Consider the following 14,179-nt stretch of genomic DNA (forward strand, 5'->3'; position numbering starts at 1 on the left):
ACTCCACCCCCCTACTTCAACCATCTGAGTGGTCCCCTCACCCGGAGGCATGCATTAACTGTCCTCGTGCCCCAGAAGATTAAAAAAACCCCACGACAGCTCCCCTTCCCACTTCCTACTATTTCGGCTCACACTGACTAAAAAAATCCAACAACTTGAGTGGACAAAAGCCAGAGTAACAGAGACGACTAACTTAAAAGCCACGAGCACTGGATTGCAATCGTAGGCCCATTATCCCTCGTCCACACAAGAGATAAAGAAAAACAAAGTCCCCGCTTGGTGAGCCTTCTAGTCACATAATCGTTGGTCCCCACAGGCCACAGGCAAAAGGAAACATTCTCAAGTGGGGTTACCATTGCAGCTTCCTCTCGTTCACCGTCATCCGAATTTAATGCAGACAATAGCAGAAAGGAAATTGCAGCAAACACAACCAGTAGGGTCAATGATCAGTCACTCCAAGGATAAAAATTAAATTGTGTGTCCTGAACACCAGCACAAATGATTGACGAGCACAGACCCACCAACCATACAACCAAAATCAAAATAAATGATCATCATACAAGTACGACAGATTTCTTTTTTTTTTTTTTTTTTTTGAAATTCACAGAGCATAGAGCATAGTGATTTCTCTTCTTTCTTTTAAAACTGTGCCTCAACGAAAGCATGCTTCCTTTTAGGATAGCCCATTCCGATCATATGGTTGAGATACACCTTGCCGTCCTTCACGGTGGCCGCAGTGGCCAACCGATGCTTAAGCCCCCGGAATGTCGCTGCCACAGAAGCTGTTTCCCAGCCGTCAGAACTCTCCACTAATCTACCTGAAGGATTCCCGGCCACCACCACCTTGGTAGGGGACACTAGTTCTAGGCCATCTCCGAATGTAAGTGGCCCTCCCTCTACCTTTATTAGTTTCACTTCCTCCTTGCCACCTGACAGGTCAATTTTCAACAAGTTGCCGCTAAGTGTGTGAATCACTATCAGATATCCGTCTGGGTGGTAAACGATGCCATTCAGCGCAACCAAGTTCTTGTACCATTCTTTTGCAACAAATAGTGGGTTTCTTATGATTGATAGAAGCTTCCCTTCCACCCCAACCTTCCAGATCTTGCTGGCTTTGGTATCTGTTACATAAGCATTGCCTTCTGCATCCACTGCAACATCATCTGGTAATGACTTCTCGTCGCCTACATGCCATGGAGAAAAATTATGTCATTAATAATAACAGACTAACTAGGGAATGTTAATAATCTTGCTATAACTGTTCGGATTACAAATGTGGAGAAGCCATTTCCCGAAAATTCATTAGTGGAGAAGACTGTATATATGTAGCAGCAATGATTCCAAAAGCAAGATTAACCAGCGTCTGAACCTGGTAGACTACCAGCTGTCGCACACCAAACTTAAAGCTAACACAATTTAATGTTAGTTGCTCCACCAAAAGGGCAAAGCGCTAACAAATGTAGGTTTTTTTTTTTTTACCAGTAAAATCTTTTTGAATTATTTAGACTGCTTTTTTATGGTCAATGCGGTCATAAACTTAATCATTGATATTTTCTAACCTTAGAACTCACTTGTTTTTACCCAATAGCCATAAATTAGTCCTAATACTCAATTATTCCGACACATTACTGGCAAATACTCCTCCGATCCTAAATGAGTGTTATATTTAGGATCGACAAAATGAGATTTATATTTAGGATGGGAGGAAGTGTGTGTGTGTGTAACAATCAAAACCTCGTAAGTTAGAATATCAAACACCTAGAAGATGGAGGCGGGGAAATGGAGAATGGAAACGACAAAGACACGAATATGAAAGCTTACTTGGGCCACTGAGTTGGGTCAGAAACAATCGTTTCCAAGTTGACAAGTCGTAGGCCGCAAGTGCCCCGTACCGATTTCCCATTGCGTCTGCATGAACTGCCAGCAGCCGGTTCCTCGGCCGGTCGATGACGAGTCCGAGGGATGCGTTTCCAGCCAGGTCGATGTCTTTGACCACCGGTATCTCCTCTAATACCTCGCCCTCCGCTCCCGTCACCGGAATCTGACCGATTCCTCCTTCGAAGAAAGTCACGATGAAGCGCCGATTTTGTTCATCCCACTTGCCACACTCTCTAAACCACCCCGTGCTGTGGTAATGGTACACGTGAGTGGGGGGTTTTGCTAGCTCCAGGGAGATGATTATGCCGATCGGTATGGCTGAGAGGAGCAGGAGGAAGACTAGAAATTTAGGGGAGCAAAGCCTCGAGGAAGCCATCAGAGCTAGACAGAGAAAAAAGAGAGAAGGCCTTGTGGGTAAGACTGAGAGCGCGGTCAAGAACGGGAATTGGCTGGAATATTTGAGCCGTGGATGCTAAAAACAAAAGTCCAACAAATAGTAATATTAAATTAAATTTAAGTGGGGTTGTTGCAACGACGGAGAAATTCATTGATTCTGAGAGGAAACTTGATTTTTGGTTGGAAAAATTGGGTGAGGGAAACAGATCCATTCTCTGGGTGCATGGCATATAAAGAAGCGTCATAAAAGAAAAACCGAACAAAAATGGAAGGGAAAAATCTCGTGAATCTGGTGAGCGGTCGGGAAAACGGAAGATCCCTGACAGCTTGGACGTTGGAGCGTTTGTCGTTTATTCTTAAATTTCAAGAAAACACATGTACCTATTTCAGATGAGTGGTGGTCCTTGGCGGATGCATTTGACTAAAAAATTGAATAGCGAGGATTGAATGAATGAATAAACAAATTCCACCCATGGAACACGATGCATCCAAAGACAATCTGGTAATTATCTTGATGGGAAAATATCAATATCAATAATTTTTTTATTTTTGTCTGAAGCCATTGACAAATTTCTTCAACAATAACAATGATTACCAACGTCGCCATCCACCCAAGTCGATAATTATCCCCTGCTGCAGTAACCACAGACCCGGATGAATTATGGGGATATAAGGCCGTGTTTGCTCGCGAAAATCTGATGCTATAAGCGAAGCATGGGCTTCCGTACTCGGAATTAAAAAACGGACGCGGGCTATCCACTCCAGCCTTTTGTGTGTCTGCCAAGTGCCAACGCCATGAGCATTCTTTTAAAAAAGGGGTCATGTCTCAATAAATCAATTTATTTAATGACAATTAAGTTTAAAAACATGTACTAGTTGTAAATATCTACCGAGCAATTACTACCAAAACGGCCAATTGCAATTCATTTCCCTTCATAATATTTTAGGACCTTCTAAGACATGACTGTTACCCAGTTAATTCATCAAGAGTCAATTAGTCAACTTCAGATTTAAAATTAAATGCGCAGGGCGTTACGAACACTCCCTCCATGCAATGAATCCAGATGGTTATTGACTGTCCATTCGTCTTCATGTTTTAGAGTCAGTTTCTGCCACTGCTGTTGACTCTCCGGTTGATTACCCAGAGGACACCTTCTGAATAAGGGGCAAATCCTATTTTGATTTTAATCTCCAGAGACACATTGACGTCAGCCAAATGAGAATGTTTGTAAAAGACAACCATGCAGGCGCCAGTACGATAGAAACTTCTGGATCAGCCTTAGAATAGACTTACAAGGTTACTTACTCCCCATCAGAATATAGTTTGCAAAGGAGGAATAAGAGTTCAGTTATTCCCATAACATATTTAAATTATTTGGTTAAGGACCATTCCGGGGGGAAAAGTGATAGAGAGGTAAATCCTGGCGAATCCACTACACCATCAATTTGTGCCTGTGATGAATGCTTTCAAGGGATTGCCTGATTGATGGTGATGGAGTGCAATTACACCTCTCATACTCCCCATGTCCGCCTCTGTCATAACTTGACGCCGTTGCATGCTCAATGGAAGCATCTTGTTGCTCGGGCTTATCATTCCAATGCTTCACCTTGGCAGCCAAAAATTAGCCGTCTCTTCTACACCATGAAAATAACCGCACCAAGCATAATCTATAGTTTGTTCTATTATTGTCCAGGATATTTTCATTGAACATGTATCTAATCTGGAAAAGTATAAGATATTATCTATAGCACTTTAAATAAGGCTGCAAGGATGTCCAGGTCATTTGAGTATTTTACTGATAGCAAAATTATCATATCAAAATATCTTTATCTCAAGTTCCAATAAATGGTGCTTAATTACTTTTATATATATATATATATATATATAAATTAACAGGGCTGTTACCACAATGACGACCTTGGCATAGAGTGGAGTCCTTCATACTTGAGATCATATGCTTCTGTGCTACCACCTCCGCTGGGAACAACCACCTTGCTTTCAGAGTCTTTATTACCTTTGTCAGCATTTCCTTCGACTGCGCCAGAGCCATGATCTTCATCTGCATCAGAACTGTTGGATACACAGTACTTATACAGCCATCTATCTGTTTCCCAGAGGACATGCATGATGCTTTCTCTGGCAGAATAACCATGGCTTTCATAAGGCAGAATCACAAGTCGACATAGAGCACCATGGCCCTTCAGAGCATTAAAAAACCTATCTGACTGCATAACCAGAAAGTATTTACAAGTGGGGAGGAAACAAGTTAGTTGGATGGCCCACATGGAAAGTAAATTACAGGTAACCTGTTAGGAAGGTTGATTGATAACAGTTGCTATCTTACCTGCATGGTTAATGTTCCTGGATTATTATCTTCTTCCCCATGCATAAGTAAGATGGGCTTCTTAATTTTATTAGCTGACATGAAAGGACTCATCTCTACATAAGTATTAGTGGCTTCCCAAAGAGTTCTGTCTTCGTTCTACAGAAAGGAAATGAAACATAAGACCATGGCCTTCAAATTCTGCAAAGAACAGTACAGTGACATCTGGTGCTAGAGAATAAGGTGTGATAAAACGAAAACATGATCATCATATTAAAACCTCAATTTATACTACTTATCTTACATTTGATCCACAAATTAACGATTTCATTCTTGTCTCAATCCCACTGGAATGAGGATTCCATGATTTGTTGGGAAAGAAGACACGGATTGACAGTTCCATTCAGGGGCCAGGGTCTATTTTTCATTTTTTTTTCTGACTTATCTTTATTCATTATAATTATTATTTTCTCTCATAAATATACCATGTACGATACATATGAGGGGAACGGAATCAATGTCATTCCATCCCTAGCTCGACCAAACACTGAAATAGCAATAGTCATTCCATTATTGATCAAATAATAATGTGAACCAAATATGCCCTTAACCACTGGAACCAAAAATCAAGCCATTGTTTGCAGTATATTACCTGAAAACCAAAAGGAGTGAGTGTTCTGTTGTAAGCACCAGACCGAGCAATTCCACAGCAGAAGAGATGAGGGGCATGTGCCAGGAGGTTAGCAGTCATAAAAGCGCCATAGGAATGTCCACCAACAGCTATTCTTTTTGGATGAGCTACCTAGATGTGACAACGTGAATAGGTTTGACTTAAACCATACTTTGAAATCTCTTGATAAATACTATACATTAAGAATAAAGCATACCCCTCGCCGGATAACTTCCTCCACAGCAGCCTCTGCACTTTCAACTAATTGTTCTACGTACCTGATTGATCAATACACAGTTTATAATCAGATATAATTCTAAGGATTTACAAAATACAAAGAGATACATGAGAATTCAAATATCTGAAACTAAAAATTTATGGAATAAAGAAAAATGAGGACAAGACCAATGACCACAGCACTCAAAGCATTGATCCTCCCAGAGAAGATCCCTAATGGTCTTTAAGAACATGTTGGTGATAAACATAGGGTAAACATCACTTGGCAATAACAATTCACTTACGTATCATTTGCCTCCACATCACCCTCACCAATAATAGGAATAGTAGGTCCAGATAGAATGGCAAATCTGCAAGATTTAAAGTAATCAAAGAAAAATCCAGCTCATGCCACAATTCACTTTCAAATAAGAGAAAATAACACTGAATTAGAAAGAATTAAAGCACACAAGAATAGGAAAAGGCAATCCACACCTTCTGGCCAGCCAAAGAAGGGCTGATGTAGGACCTATCCCAGCAAATTCATTAGGAGAACCACGAACTTGTCCAGCAGCATCTTTGCTTTTAAATTCCCCAGGGTATGACCAAACCAGACATGGCAAAGGGCCATCTGTTGATGGATTATAGCCTGGTGGCAGATATAATGTAGCTGTAAGTTGAACCCCATCCTTTCTTTGATATCTGATCATCTCTTTTTGCAATGATGCAAGCTGAGGATATGGATGAGGGAAATTTGTAATCTGATATGCCTTTTTATCTGGCCAGGTGAAAATGTAATACTGAGTGTTCTCAGTCTTTGACTCTTTTGAAGTCAGTATTTTAAGTTGATCTAGATGCAAATCCCCTTCTTCCTGATCAGACATTAGGGCAACAACAGTCTCATAATTTTTTCTTTGTCACTCTCCCAGATTCGTTCTTTGTTACCTGTATTTCTGTAAGGTTTTGGTTTAGACCACAACACCTAAGTAAGAAGCCAAAATAACATACAGGAAACAAATGAAGTAAGACACTTACATTTCAAATAGATCCAGGAATGGGATGTTCCCCTCTGGCGTAGCACCAATTCCGTTTAGTAAAACATATCTTCCTTCATCACTTCCTTTCTTTACATTGGCAATAACATATGTCCCAGCTTGAGTTCTCCGCAGCATGGGAGAGCCAGGATCAGAGTAGACATCTTCTGAAGATCTATCAAATAGGATGCGGGGATTCACATCATCATCTCCAGGAGAGATGACCCATGTCCTCGTTCGTCGTGTTTTATACCATGATTCATATACCAAAGCCAAAGAATCATCACACCATGAAATCCCTCTGTAGAGTTGAAAAAGTGTACATCAACCACTATTTCAGGTTTTCCCCAACACAAATCACACGATTAAGACAACAGAAACTGATGAGTTAACCTTAAATATGGAAAGGAACTTCCCTAACAACTGCTACAGGCATGCCAAAGACATGTGATAGACATAATGCTCATATTAACTAGCACGCATTCTTTGCCAAAAAGTTTATTGATCAGATAAGAAAGTGCATGCTAATTTTACATGCACAATCTGAGCATTGATAATTTGAAAAATGTTCAATAACTTCCCTGAAAATAAGGTCAATTACAGCCTTTGGTAGCATACATGAAATGCTAATCGGTTGATTGACTAGGGAAAATGGTCCAATAATGTCAATATTATGGCAAAGACATGGAGACACCAATAAAGAGAAGTCAATGTAGACCATGAACATACCCATAGCGGAGATCAAGTTTGTGCAGTAGAACTGGCTGCTCACCCTCTAGTGTCTCAGCAGGTTGTGTGTAAATTATATCTCGTGGAGAAACCTCCACCTTCGCATCACCTCCATCTTGTGTTTCTACCCTAGAGACCTCAAATGAAATAATTTACTCAAAAGAAATCACATGCCAGTTTTTTTTCCCCAGGAAAATAACCATAGAATTATAGAAGCCCAAGAGAATTGCAAAACAGTAAAAACATATATTGATTTTTTTTTTTTTATGTGCCCTATGGTTGCATTTGAAACCAATATATGTATATAAAGGGGAAAAGCAATTGCACGGTATACTTGAATAAAGTAAAATTTAAGTATAGCAGTGAACAGAGGTCCAAGAAGGTTACAAATAGCAGTGAACTATCCACTAGTAAATTAGTTGTCGAAAGTTCATCCTCTGGATCTTTTTCTTTTCCCTTGGGCATCTCAGAGCATTTTGAGCTTTCCACACTGAAAGCACTCTCGGGATAATTGTTTTCAGCAATTAAAAATTTTGAGGAAAAATAATTCAAGAAATTGCAAATAGTTGATTAAATGGCATTTATCAGCAAAGTGCATGTCATTTGCGTAAAATTCAATCCAGTAATTGTCACGGTTCAAATGTTCATGCCCCACCAGAAAATATAGCCAAAAATTCGGATGCGTACCAGTAAAGTGTGGACGGCTTATCAGCTCTCCAGTTAATGGACCGCATCCCTTTCCGTACACTGTTGAAGGCAATTGGGATGTCCTCGGCCAGGGGTAAGTCACAAAGTTGCCTGACAAATTTTCCATCAGCGCTCCATAAATCTACCTTCTTTGGAAATCTTCCACAAGGTACGATAAAAGAGTATGGCCTATGAATTGAACTAATCAAAATGTATTTATGGTCTGGGGATGGGTCCATTGAAGTATAAACAGCTGGTGGGCCAATATCACTTGTTGTACCATCCAGGGAAGCTAAAATCAACTGTGAGGTTGCATAGTAGTCAAACAAATCTTCATCATATTCATCCTTCAGCAAATCCTGAAAAGTTCTTACTTGAATAATGCTCTTCTCTTCATTAGACTGAATTTTAGGGCCAAAAGGGACCAAAGGCTTCCTCGGTGGAGCTCCACGAGACATCGGAATAGTGCAAACTAACAGTTTGGAGTTATCTACCCATACATAATTGTCAAAAACTGCATTTAAGCATATGTCAGGCGACAGAAATAAAGGTCTTGCTTTCCCTGTTTCAACATCAGCAATCCATACTCTGAGTTTACTACTCTCATCATCCTCCCCATTCCCACGAATGCTAAAGGATAAATGCCGGCCATCAGGAGACCAAGAAACAAAGTTGATCTTCGCACCATCAGGGAAACCATGAACTTCTAGCTCTGGCCCTAATGTGTTGTCGGGAAGAATTTGATGGATTCCTATGCCAGTGTAAAATGACATGCGACTCCTAGTATTGCAGCTTCCATCAATGCGTATACCAGCCAACTTTTCCTCTGGTCTTGCTAGTTCTGTCAGTGGTGGTAAAGATCGTCGCTTGAGAAATAGAATTTTGTCTCTATGCGGTGAAAATGACAAGGCAGGCAGGGGGGGAGCATCCACAATATCCTTGATCTCAGGTGGAGGAACACGATATGCTACTCCAACGGTTGACTCTTCTAATAAAACCAATCAACATAGTTCCCAGCAATTAGAGACATTATCATGGTATAAATAAGAACACGCACGCCATTGTGAGTTAGAGAACTGTATTCATATCCAATACTGAGCTCAAAAAGTTAGATGTGCATAGAGCAATGCTAACCACAGAAGATATATATGACTCTTAATGAGAAAAATATTGCCGGTTCACAAATAATGAATTAAGACAGAAAAGGATATTCAATTTAGTCATCACAGTACAGCAGTGAAATCGATTGTTCTTATTACAGCTCCAACGTTTCCATTACAAAAACAGGACAAGCTTATAATATACACAATTTCGGAGAGATGATTGAACTGATGCAGAAGTAGTATTCTTTTCGATCTTTTGACTGCAACATGCATGGAATTAACAAATTTAGTTTTCAGGGATACTACCCGCTTCCAGACTAAGGTGTTTTTCAGGGAAAGTCAACCAATACAGCAACTTTCTCACATTCGAAGACCAAAACATCGGCGAAACTGTTATTAAAAATAGAAACAAACCCTTCTCAGCTTACCTTCGTCATCAAAGGTGGCGGTAGAGGAAGAACCAGGAGCATTCGAGTTTCCGCCCCCACCATCTTCAGTAACCATAGCACTAAGAGGAGCAATATTGCGAAACCGGGAGCAACCCATTGAGGTGATGCTAGTAAAATTAGCGGCGATTCTGCGAGGAAATCTGAGTCGTGATGAATATGGAGGAATTAAAGGAAGAATACAAGGATTGGAAAGCAAAGAGATTGGGGAGCAGTTGAGAAGAGAAAGGCGATGGTATACTTTGTGAAGTCGCATCATGAGAGAGGAAAATTTTATTCCTGCTCGATATTTTTAAAGACTGTGCACTTTTGCAGCTTGCTGGCAAGTGGGCTGCCAATCATGTTATCCTTTTCCCTTTTGAGAGGAAAAAAGCATTATTTAACGACCGCAAAGGGAATATATTGTTACATTATTACTACGTCCGAGCCGATCTCATGTCTGTTCTCGGTTTTTTTTGGTTATTAGGCATTATTTAACGACTGTAAAGGGAATATATTATTACATTATTACTATGTCCGGGCCGATCTCATGCCTGTTCTCGGTTTTTTTTTTTAATAACCAAAATTTATAGTTTAAAATTTAACAGACGAGGTTAAAAAACTACAAATTATATTACCTCCGGCTTTTTCAAGGAGGAAAAATGGATACCCTTCTCCTTTTCGAATCCTTGAATTGGTCTGAAAACGGATACTATATTATTTCGGGTCAAGTGTCGACGCCTTCCCCTCATGAAGAGCAGCCTATATATGAGTGTTTGGAGATTATATTCCTTACTTGAGTGCCTAAAATTACTTTTCTTTTAAATATTCAATTTTTAATCTAAAGATAAGAATGAGATGAGAAAAAGCAAGAGAGGGATGCTGCGAGAGTATGACTGTGAGCATCAGCGGCGTGGGCTAGGCTAGGCCTTGAAACTTGGTGCAAGAGCAAAACACTACGATTTTTCTGATGTCCCATCGAGATCCAACGGCTGAAGTTGCAGATGCCAGGCCCCTGATCTCATTGTCAAAGTGCCATTTGGATAAAAGGAAGAGCAAAAATAGATTCTCTCTTCTATTTTTTAATGCAAAATATCTCAGGGTGGTTTCGACGTGGAAGCTTAGCATTGGTTGCCATCAGATAAGAAATATGTGTACACAAATCTTCACAGGGATCGTTTATATATCTTCCCACTTCTTAATCCCCGTTCCTAAATCGAACTCATCTTATTTTGATTCACGGCACCGATCGGGGGGGAATACAGAAGGTAACGAGAGGAGGAGGAGAAGGAGAAATGGCAACCATAACTGGTCTGAGCCTTTCGGGCCTTGGGTTTTTGGCTAGGGCATCGGAATCACAAAAGGCCCAGGCGGTCAAATTCCCGGCGCATCCAGGCCAAAGACTCGGGTCGGGGCGCATGATGGCAGCTCGGCCTGTGCGTGCAGCACCTGATCGTATATCGGAGAAGGTGGAAGAGAGCATAAAGAAGGCAGAGGAGACGTGCTCAGACAACCCAGCGAGCGGTGAGTGCGTGGCGGCTTGGGATGAAGTGGAGGAGCTAAGCGCGGCGGCCAGCCATGCCAGGGACCGAAAGAAGGAGTCGGACCCACTGGAGAACTACTGCAAGGACAACCCAGAAACCAACGAGTGCCGCACATATGATAACTGAGAGGGCTGATATCAAAATTTGTTAAAAAGTGTGTTTTTACTTTCGAGCATTCTATGTTATCTTATATGAATGAACTGCCATGTTTAAATATTTAATTCTGAACCAAGCGTGATCCCCAAAGCGAACCGCCCCCCTCGTCACCATACATACAAAGTGAAAAGGCCTTTTTAATTTCAAAAGTAAAGCCCGAAGTTTGTTTATTTATTTGAGTTTCCTGGATCTGATTAATAGTTCTTTTCCGTCGTTGATATTGGATCTGAATCTGATTAATAGTTCGATATCTGGATGTCATGATATTGTTTCGCGCGCGGAATCTTGGGCATATCCCTTGAGCGATTTAGTTATAGCGCGGACGTCCTTGGATGGTTAATGACTAGCCTCAAGCCTCAGCTAAAGTTTCGTCTTGTCAAGGCCTAATGAGGCGCCTCCATTTCGGCCTACTGTGTTCGGTGATTCTAAAATCGGTTTAATGTTTTATTGCAGCTTCCAACATCCAGAACCTGATCATGATGATCTACTGGCTGGGATCATCAATGACTGAAACGTATTCCCTAACGTGTGCACGTTTAGGATTTTCTTTTGTACACCCTCGTGGCATGGGTATATAAATTCTTTGACAGCCGGTTGATTCTTGATGATGACTTAGAAATAATTTTTTAAATTATTATTTATAAAATATGGGATAAGTATAAAAAAAATTATTTTGATTTATATAAAACGTGTTTTCATGATTTCAGGCGAGACGTTACACGTTGCTGAAATTCACGTTTTGGCAAACCACGATTTCATATTATGTGTAGTTTAATAGATTTTAGTTTTCCTTTTTTTACCTTAGAAGTGTATTTATAATTCATTTAAAGATTTTCTGTATATGGGTTTTTATCTGTGATTTTTTTATATCATTTTAAATGCCAACTGTTTAGGAAAAGGACATTGAAATTTAGGGGATGTTTGGTGTCAGGTATTTAAAAAAAGTGATTTTATAGAAGTTAACATAAAATTCTTTTCATATATTTATTCCATATATTATAAAATTATTTTTAAATTGGTTCCTACCCAAACAGTTCATATGGCGGGGAGAATATCCTACAACCCCCAGGAAACCTTCCTCAAAGCGACACGCATGCCATAAAGAACTTCTCTCGATGTCATCTCCGCGATCCCCTGACCCGCGCGGGAACCTTCTTTCTTTCCTACCTAAACTCCCATACTTCGCCCGTGAGAATCAGGGACCGGTGGACTGTGATAACACACGAGAGTAAATCAGCAAATAAAATTCATTTTAATATCGCTCTTAGATCATAAATAGGAATGTTAGGTCGGAGTCTTTTTAAGAATATTCTCGCGAGAGGTAAGAAATTAGACACGATTAAAGCAAATTAAAAAATTAAAGAGAGATCAGGTACCCTGCTCTTGTAATTATTTAATTAAATACAAAATGGCTTCGATCTCGGTCGAAAAGATTACAGGTGCCGCCAATTCGTGGTCAGTTTACTCACTCAAAAGCGTCGAGAATCAAATAGTCCGAAAGTCACGACTTACGACCTTGCATGATAACCATAGTGAATAATGAGGATAGCAATCGTTTGGAACAATCGCCGAAAATAGACAAATGCGGAGATTAAAGAAGACAAAGCCATTTATTAGAAGACAAACACGAAAGCACTCCATTCAATTCAATCTACACGAACACGAACCGTTTAAGTCTGACAAAAGCACTCAATAATTCAAAGACAGACAATAGACGATGCCCAACAGAGACAGAGGAAACCAGCAAACCTATTAGACATAGTTTAACTATACTCAAACCCACCATACAGAGAAGGACGGAGCAGGAATATGAAAGGCTTCTATTACATCAATGCATTATCATGTCGACCGCGGACGCCATGATCGGCTGCATTGGAAGAGGAAGCTGCCATGGGTTGAAGAGAGCATCTGGTATCTCAGGGATTTCAACAGAAAGCCCACTGACCTCTTCAGCGATCTCAAGGATCGAGTTCAGAAACCGCAGTCGATCGGTCAACTCCGTTGTCTGAGCCCTCAAAACATTGTTAACGGATTCGATCTCAACGTGTGCTTCTTCCTTGGCCTTTATGCTCTCAAATAGCCGACCGTTTTCAGCCTTAAGTCGGCCAATTTCGCTTGAAAGATCTTCGACTTGCTTTTGCTTCTTCATGCGGGATCGCCGCGCCGACTCACGGTTGGAAAGCATCCTCTTCCTCTTTCTCTCATCGAAGCCGGCATATCGGGGGTCTACTACGCCTTCGGATCCCGAGCTTGCAGTGCGTTGAATCGAGGCCATCGTCTTACCGCATGGTGATCACAAACTTGATTGGATGATGGTTAAAAATGAAGGAAATAGGATTTTACAGATCTAATGGTTAGAGCACAAATGATCAACCAGAGAAGTTATCGTTCATGAGAAAACGTAGAACCAGTATAGAAACACAACAGAGAAGGAGTGCAGCAGACGAATTCGACGCATGGGGTTGACAGGGATCATAAAAATTCTGAAATCATTGAGGTTATTTCTCTTAAACCACAAATCAAACCGAATCAACTTATGTTAGGAACCCTGAAACCCTAGATCTCCGAAATATCTGATTATCAAAGACGCGAGCTTGGAAGCGGACCGAAGTCAAGAGCCAACGAAGAAGAAAGGGATTGAGAAGCTAGACAGAGAGAGAGATGAGAATACTTAGCTGTGGTAGAGATCTGTTTGTCGGGGATGAACCAGGAAAAAGCGCAGCCGGAACGGAGAATGAGAAGACTGGAATTGAAGAAGATAAATGGGGGGTGGGTAGGTGAGTTTTTTATGCACAAAACAAAACGTGCGAAACTTCCCCCCTTTTAGAAATTCAAAGCTAATTTTGAGGGCTTGGATTTGGATGGATTGATTGGCCGCGTCATAGCTGGCGTCCAGGCTGACGACAACCACGAAATTTTTTTGAGCGAAAGACGACAGCTGAAGCACATTTATTAAACAAAAAAAAAAAAAAGGCCATATACAATTGCTTTTAAATAATGATCTTGTTTTTTCAAAA

At 40.6% G+C, this 14,179-nt stretch overlaps 4 protein-coding genes across 5 annotated transcripts; 1 reads left to right on the top strand and 3 right to left on the bottom strand.

The window, feature by feature from the left end:
* Window positions 1-625: 625 nt before the first annotated feature.
* LOC114738041 (uncharacterized) lies at window positions 626-2,363 on the bottom strand. The gene is made up of 2 exons (XM_028926052.1): window positions 1,822-2,363; window positions 626-1,184 (listed from the first exon to the last, which is right to left on the bottom strand). Exons 1-2 carry the CDS (start codon window positions 2,252-2,254, stop codon window positions 640-642), a joined length of 978 nt encoding a protein of 325 aa, XP_028781885.1. The 5' UTR covers window positions 2,255-2,363; the 3' UTR covers window positions 626-639.
* An 827-nt stretch (window positions 2,364-3,190) lies between these two features.
* LOC114738039 (probable glutamyl endopeptidase, chloroplastic) lies at window positions 3,191-9,770 on the bottom strand. Its single transcript, XM_028926051.1, is given in 12 exon segments — window positions 3,191-3,881; window positions 4,181-4,500; window positions 4,620-4,757; window positions 5,251-5,400; window positions 5,486-5,546; window positions 5,790-5,855; window positions 5,980-6,391; window positions 6,394-6,437; window positions 6,520-6,819; window positions 7,248-7,376; window positions 7,935-8,919; window positions 9,466-9,770. Coding segments are annotated over 12 exon segments (2,886 nt in total). The 5' UTR covers window positions 9,743-9,770; the 3' UTR covers window positions 3,191-3,877.
* Window positions 9,771-10,674: 904 nt separating this feature from the next.
* LOC114738042 (calvin cycle protein CP12-2, chloroplastic-like) lies at window positions 10,675-11,754 on the top strand. Of its 2 annotated transcripts, none has more exons than XM_028926053.1 (2): window positions 10,675-11,160; window positions 11,406-11,754. In XM_028926053.1, exon 1 carries the CDS (start codon window positions 10,758-10,760, stop codon window positions 11,130-11,132), a length of 375 nt encoding a protein of 124 aa, XP_028781886.1. In that variant the 5' UTR covers window positions 10,675-10,757; the 3' UTR covers window positions 11,133-11,160; window positions 11,406-11,754. The 2 variants fall into 2 exon arrangements, with proteins under 2 accessions (XP_028781886.1, XP_028781887.1); XM_028926054.1 differs by having other exon boundaries at window positions 11,616-11,754.
* Window positions 11,755-12,753: 999 nt separating this feature from the next.
* On the bottom strand, window positions 12,754-13,954 carry LOC114738045 (bZIP transcription factor 53-like). The gene has a single exon (XM_028926058.1). The coding sequence runs from the start codon at window positions 13,435-13,437 to the stop codon at window positions 12,991-12,993; it is 447 nt and encodes a 148-aa protein (XP_028781891.1). The 5' UTR covers window positions 13,438-13,954; the 3' UTR covers window positions 12,754-12,990.
* Window positions 13,955-14,179: the final 225 nt, after the last annotated feature.

This window comes from Neltuma alba, unplaced genomic scaffold, assembly GCF_004799145.2.
Source record: "Neltuma alba isolate B1F8T4 unplaced genomic scaffold, ASM479914v2 tig00013521_pilon, whole genome shotgun sequence".
NCBI classification, from domain to species: domain Eukaryota; kingdom Viridiplantae; phylum Streptophyta; class Magnoliopsida; order Fabales; family Fabaceae; genus Neltuma; species Neltuma alba.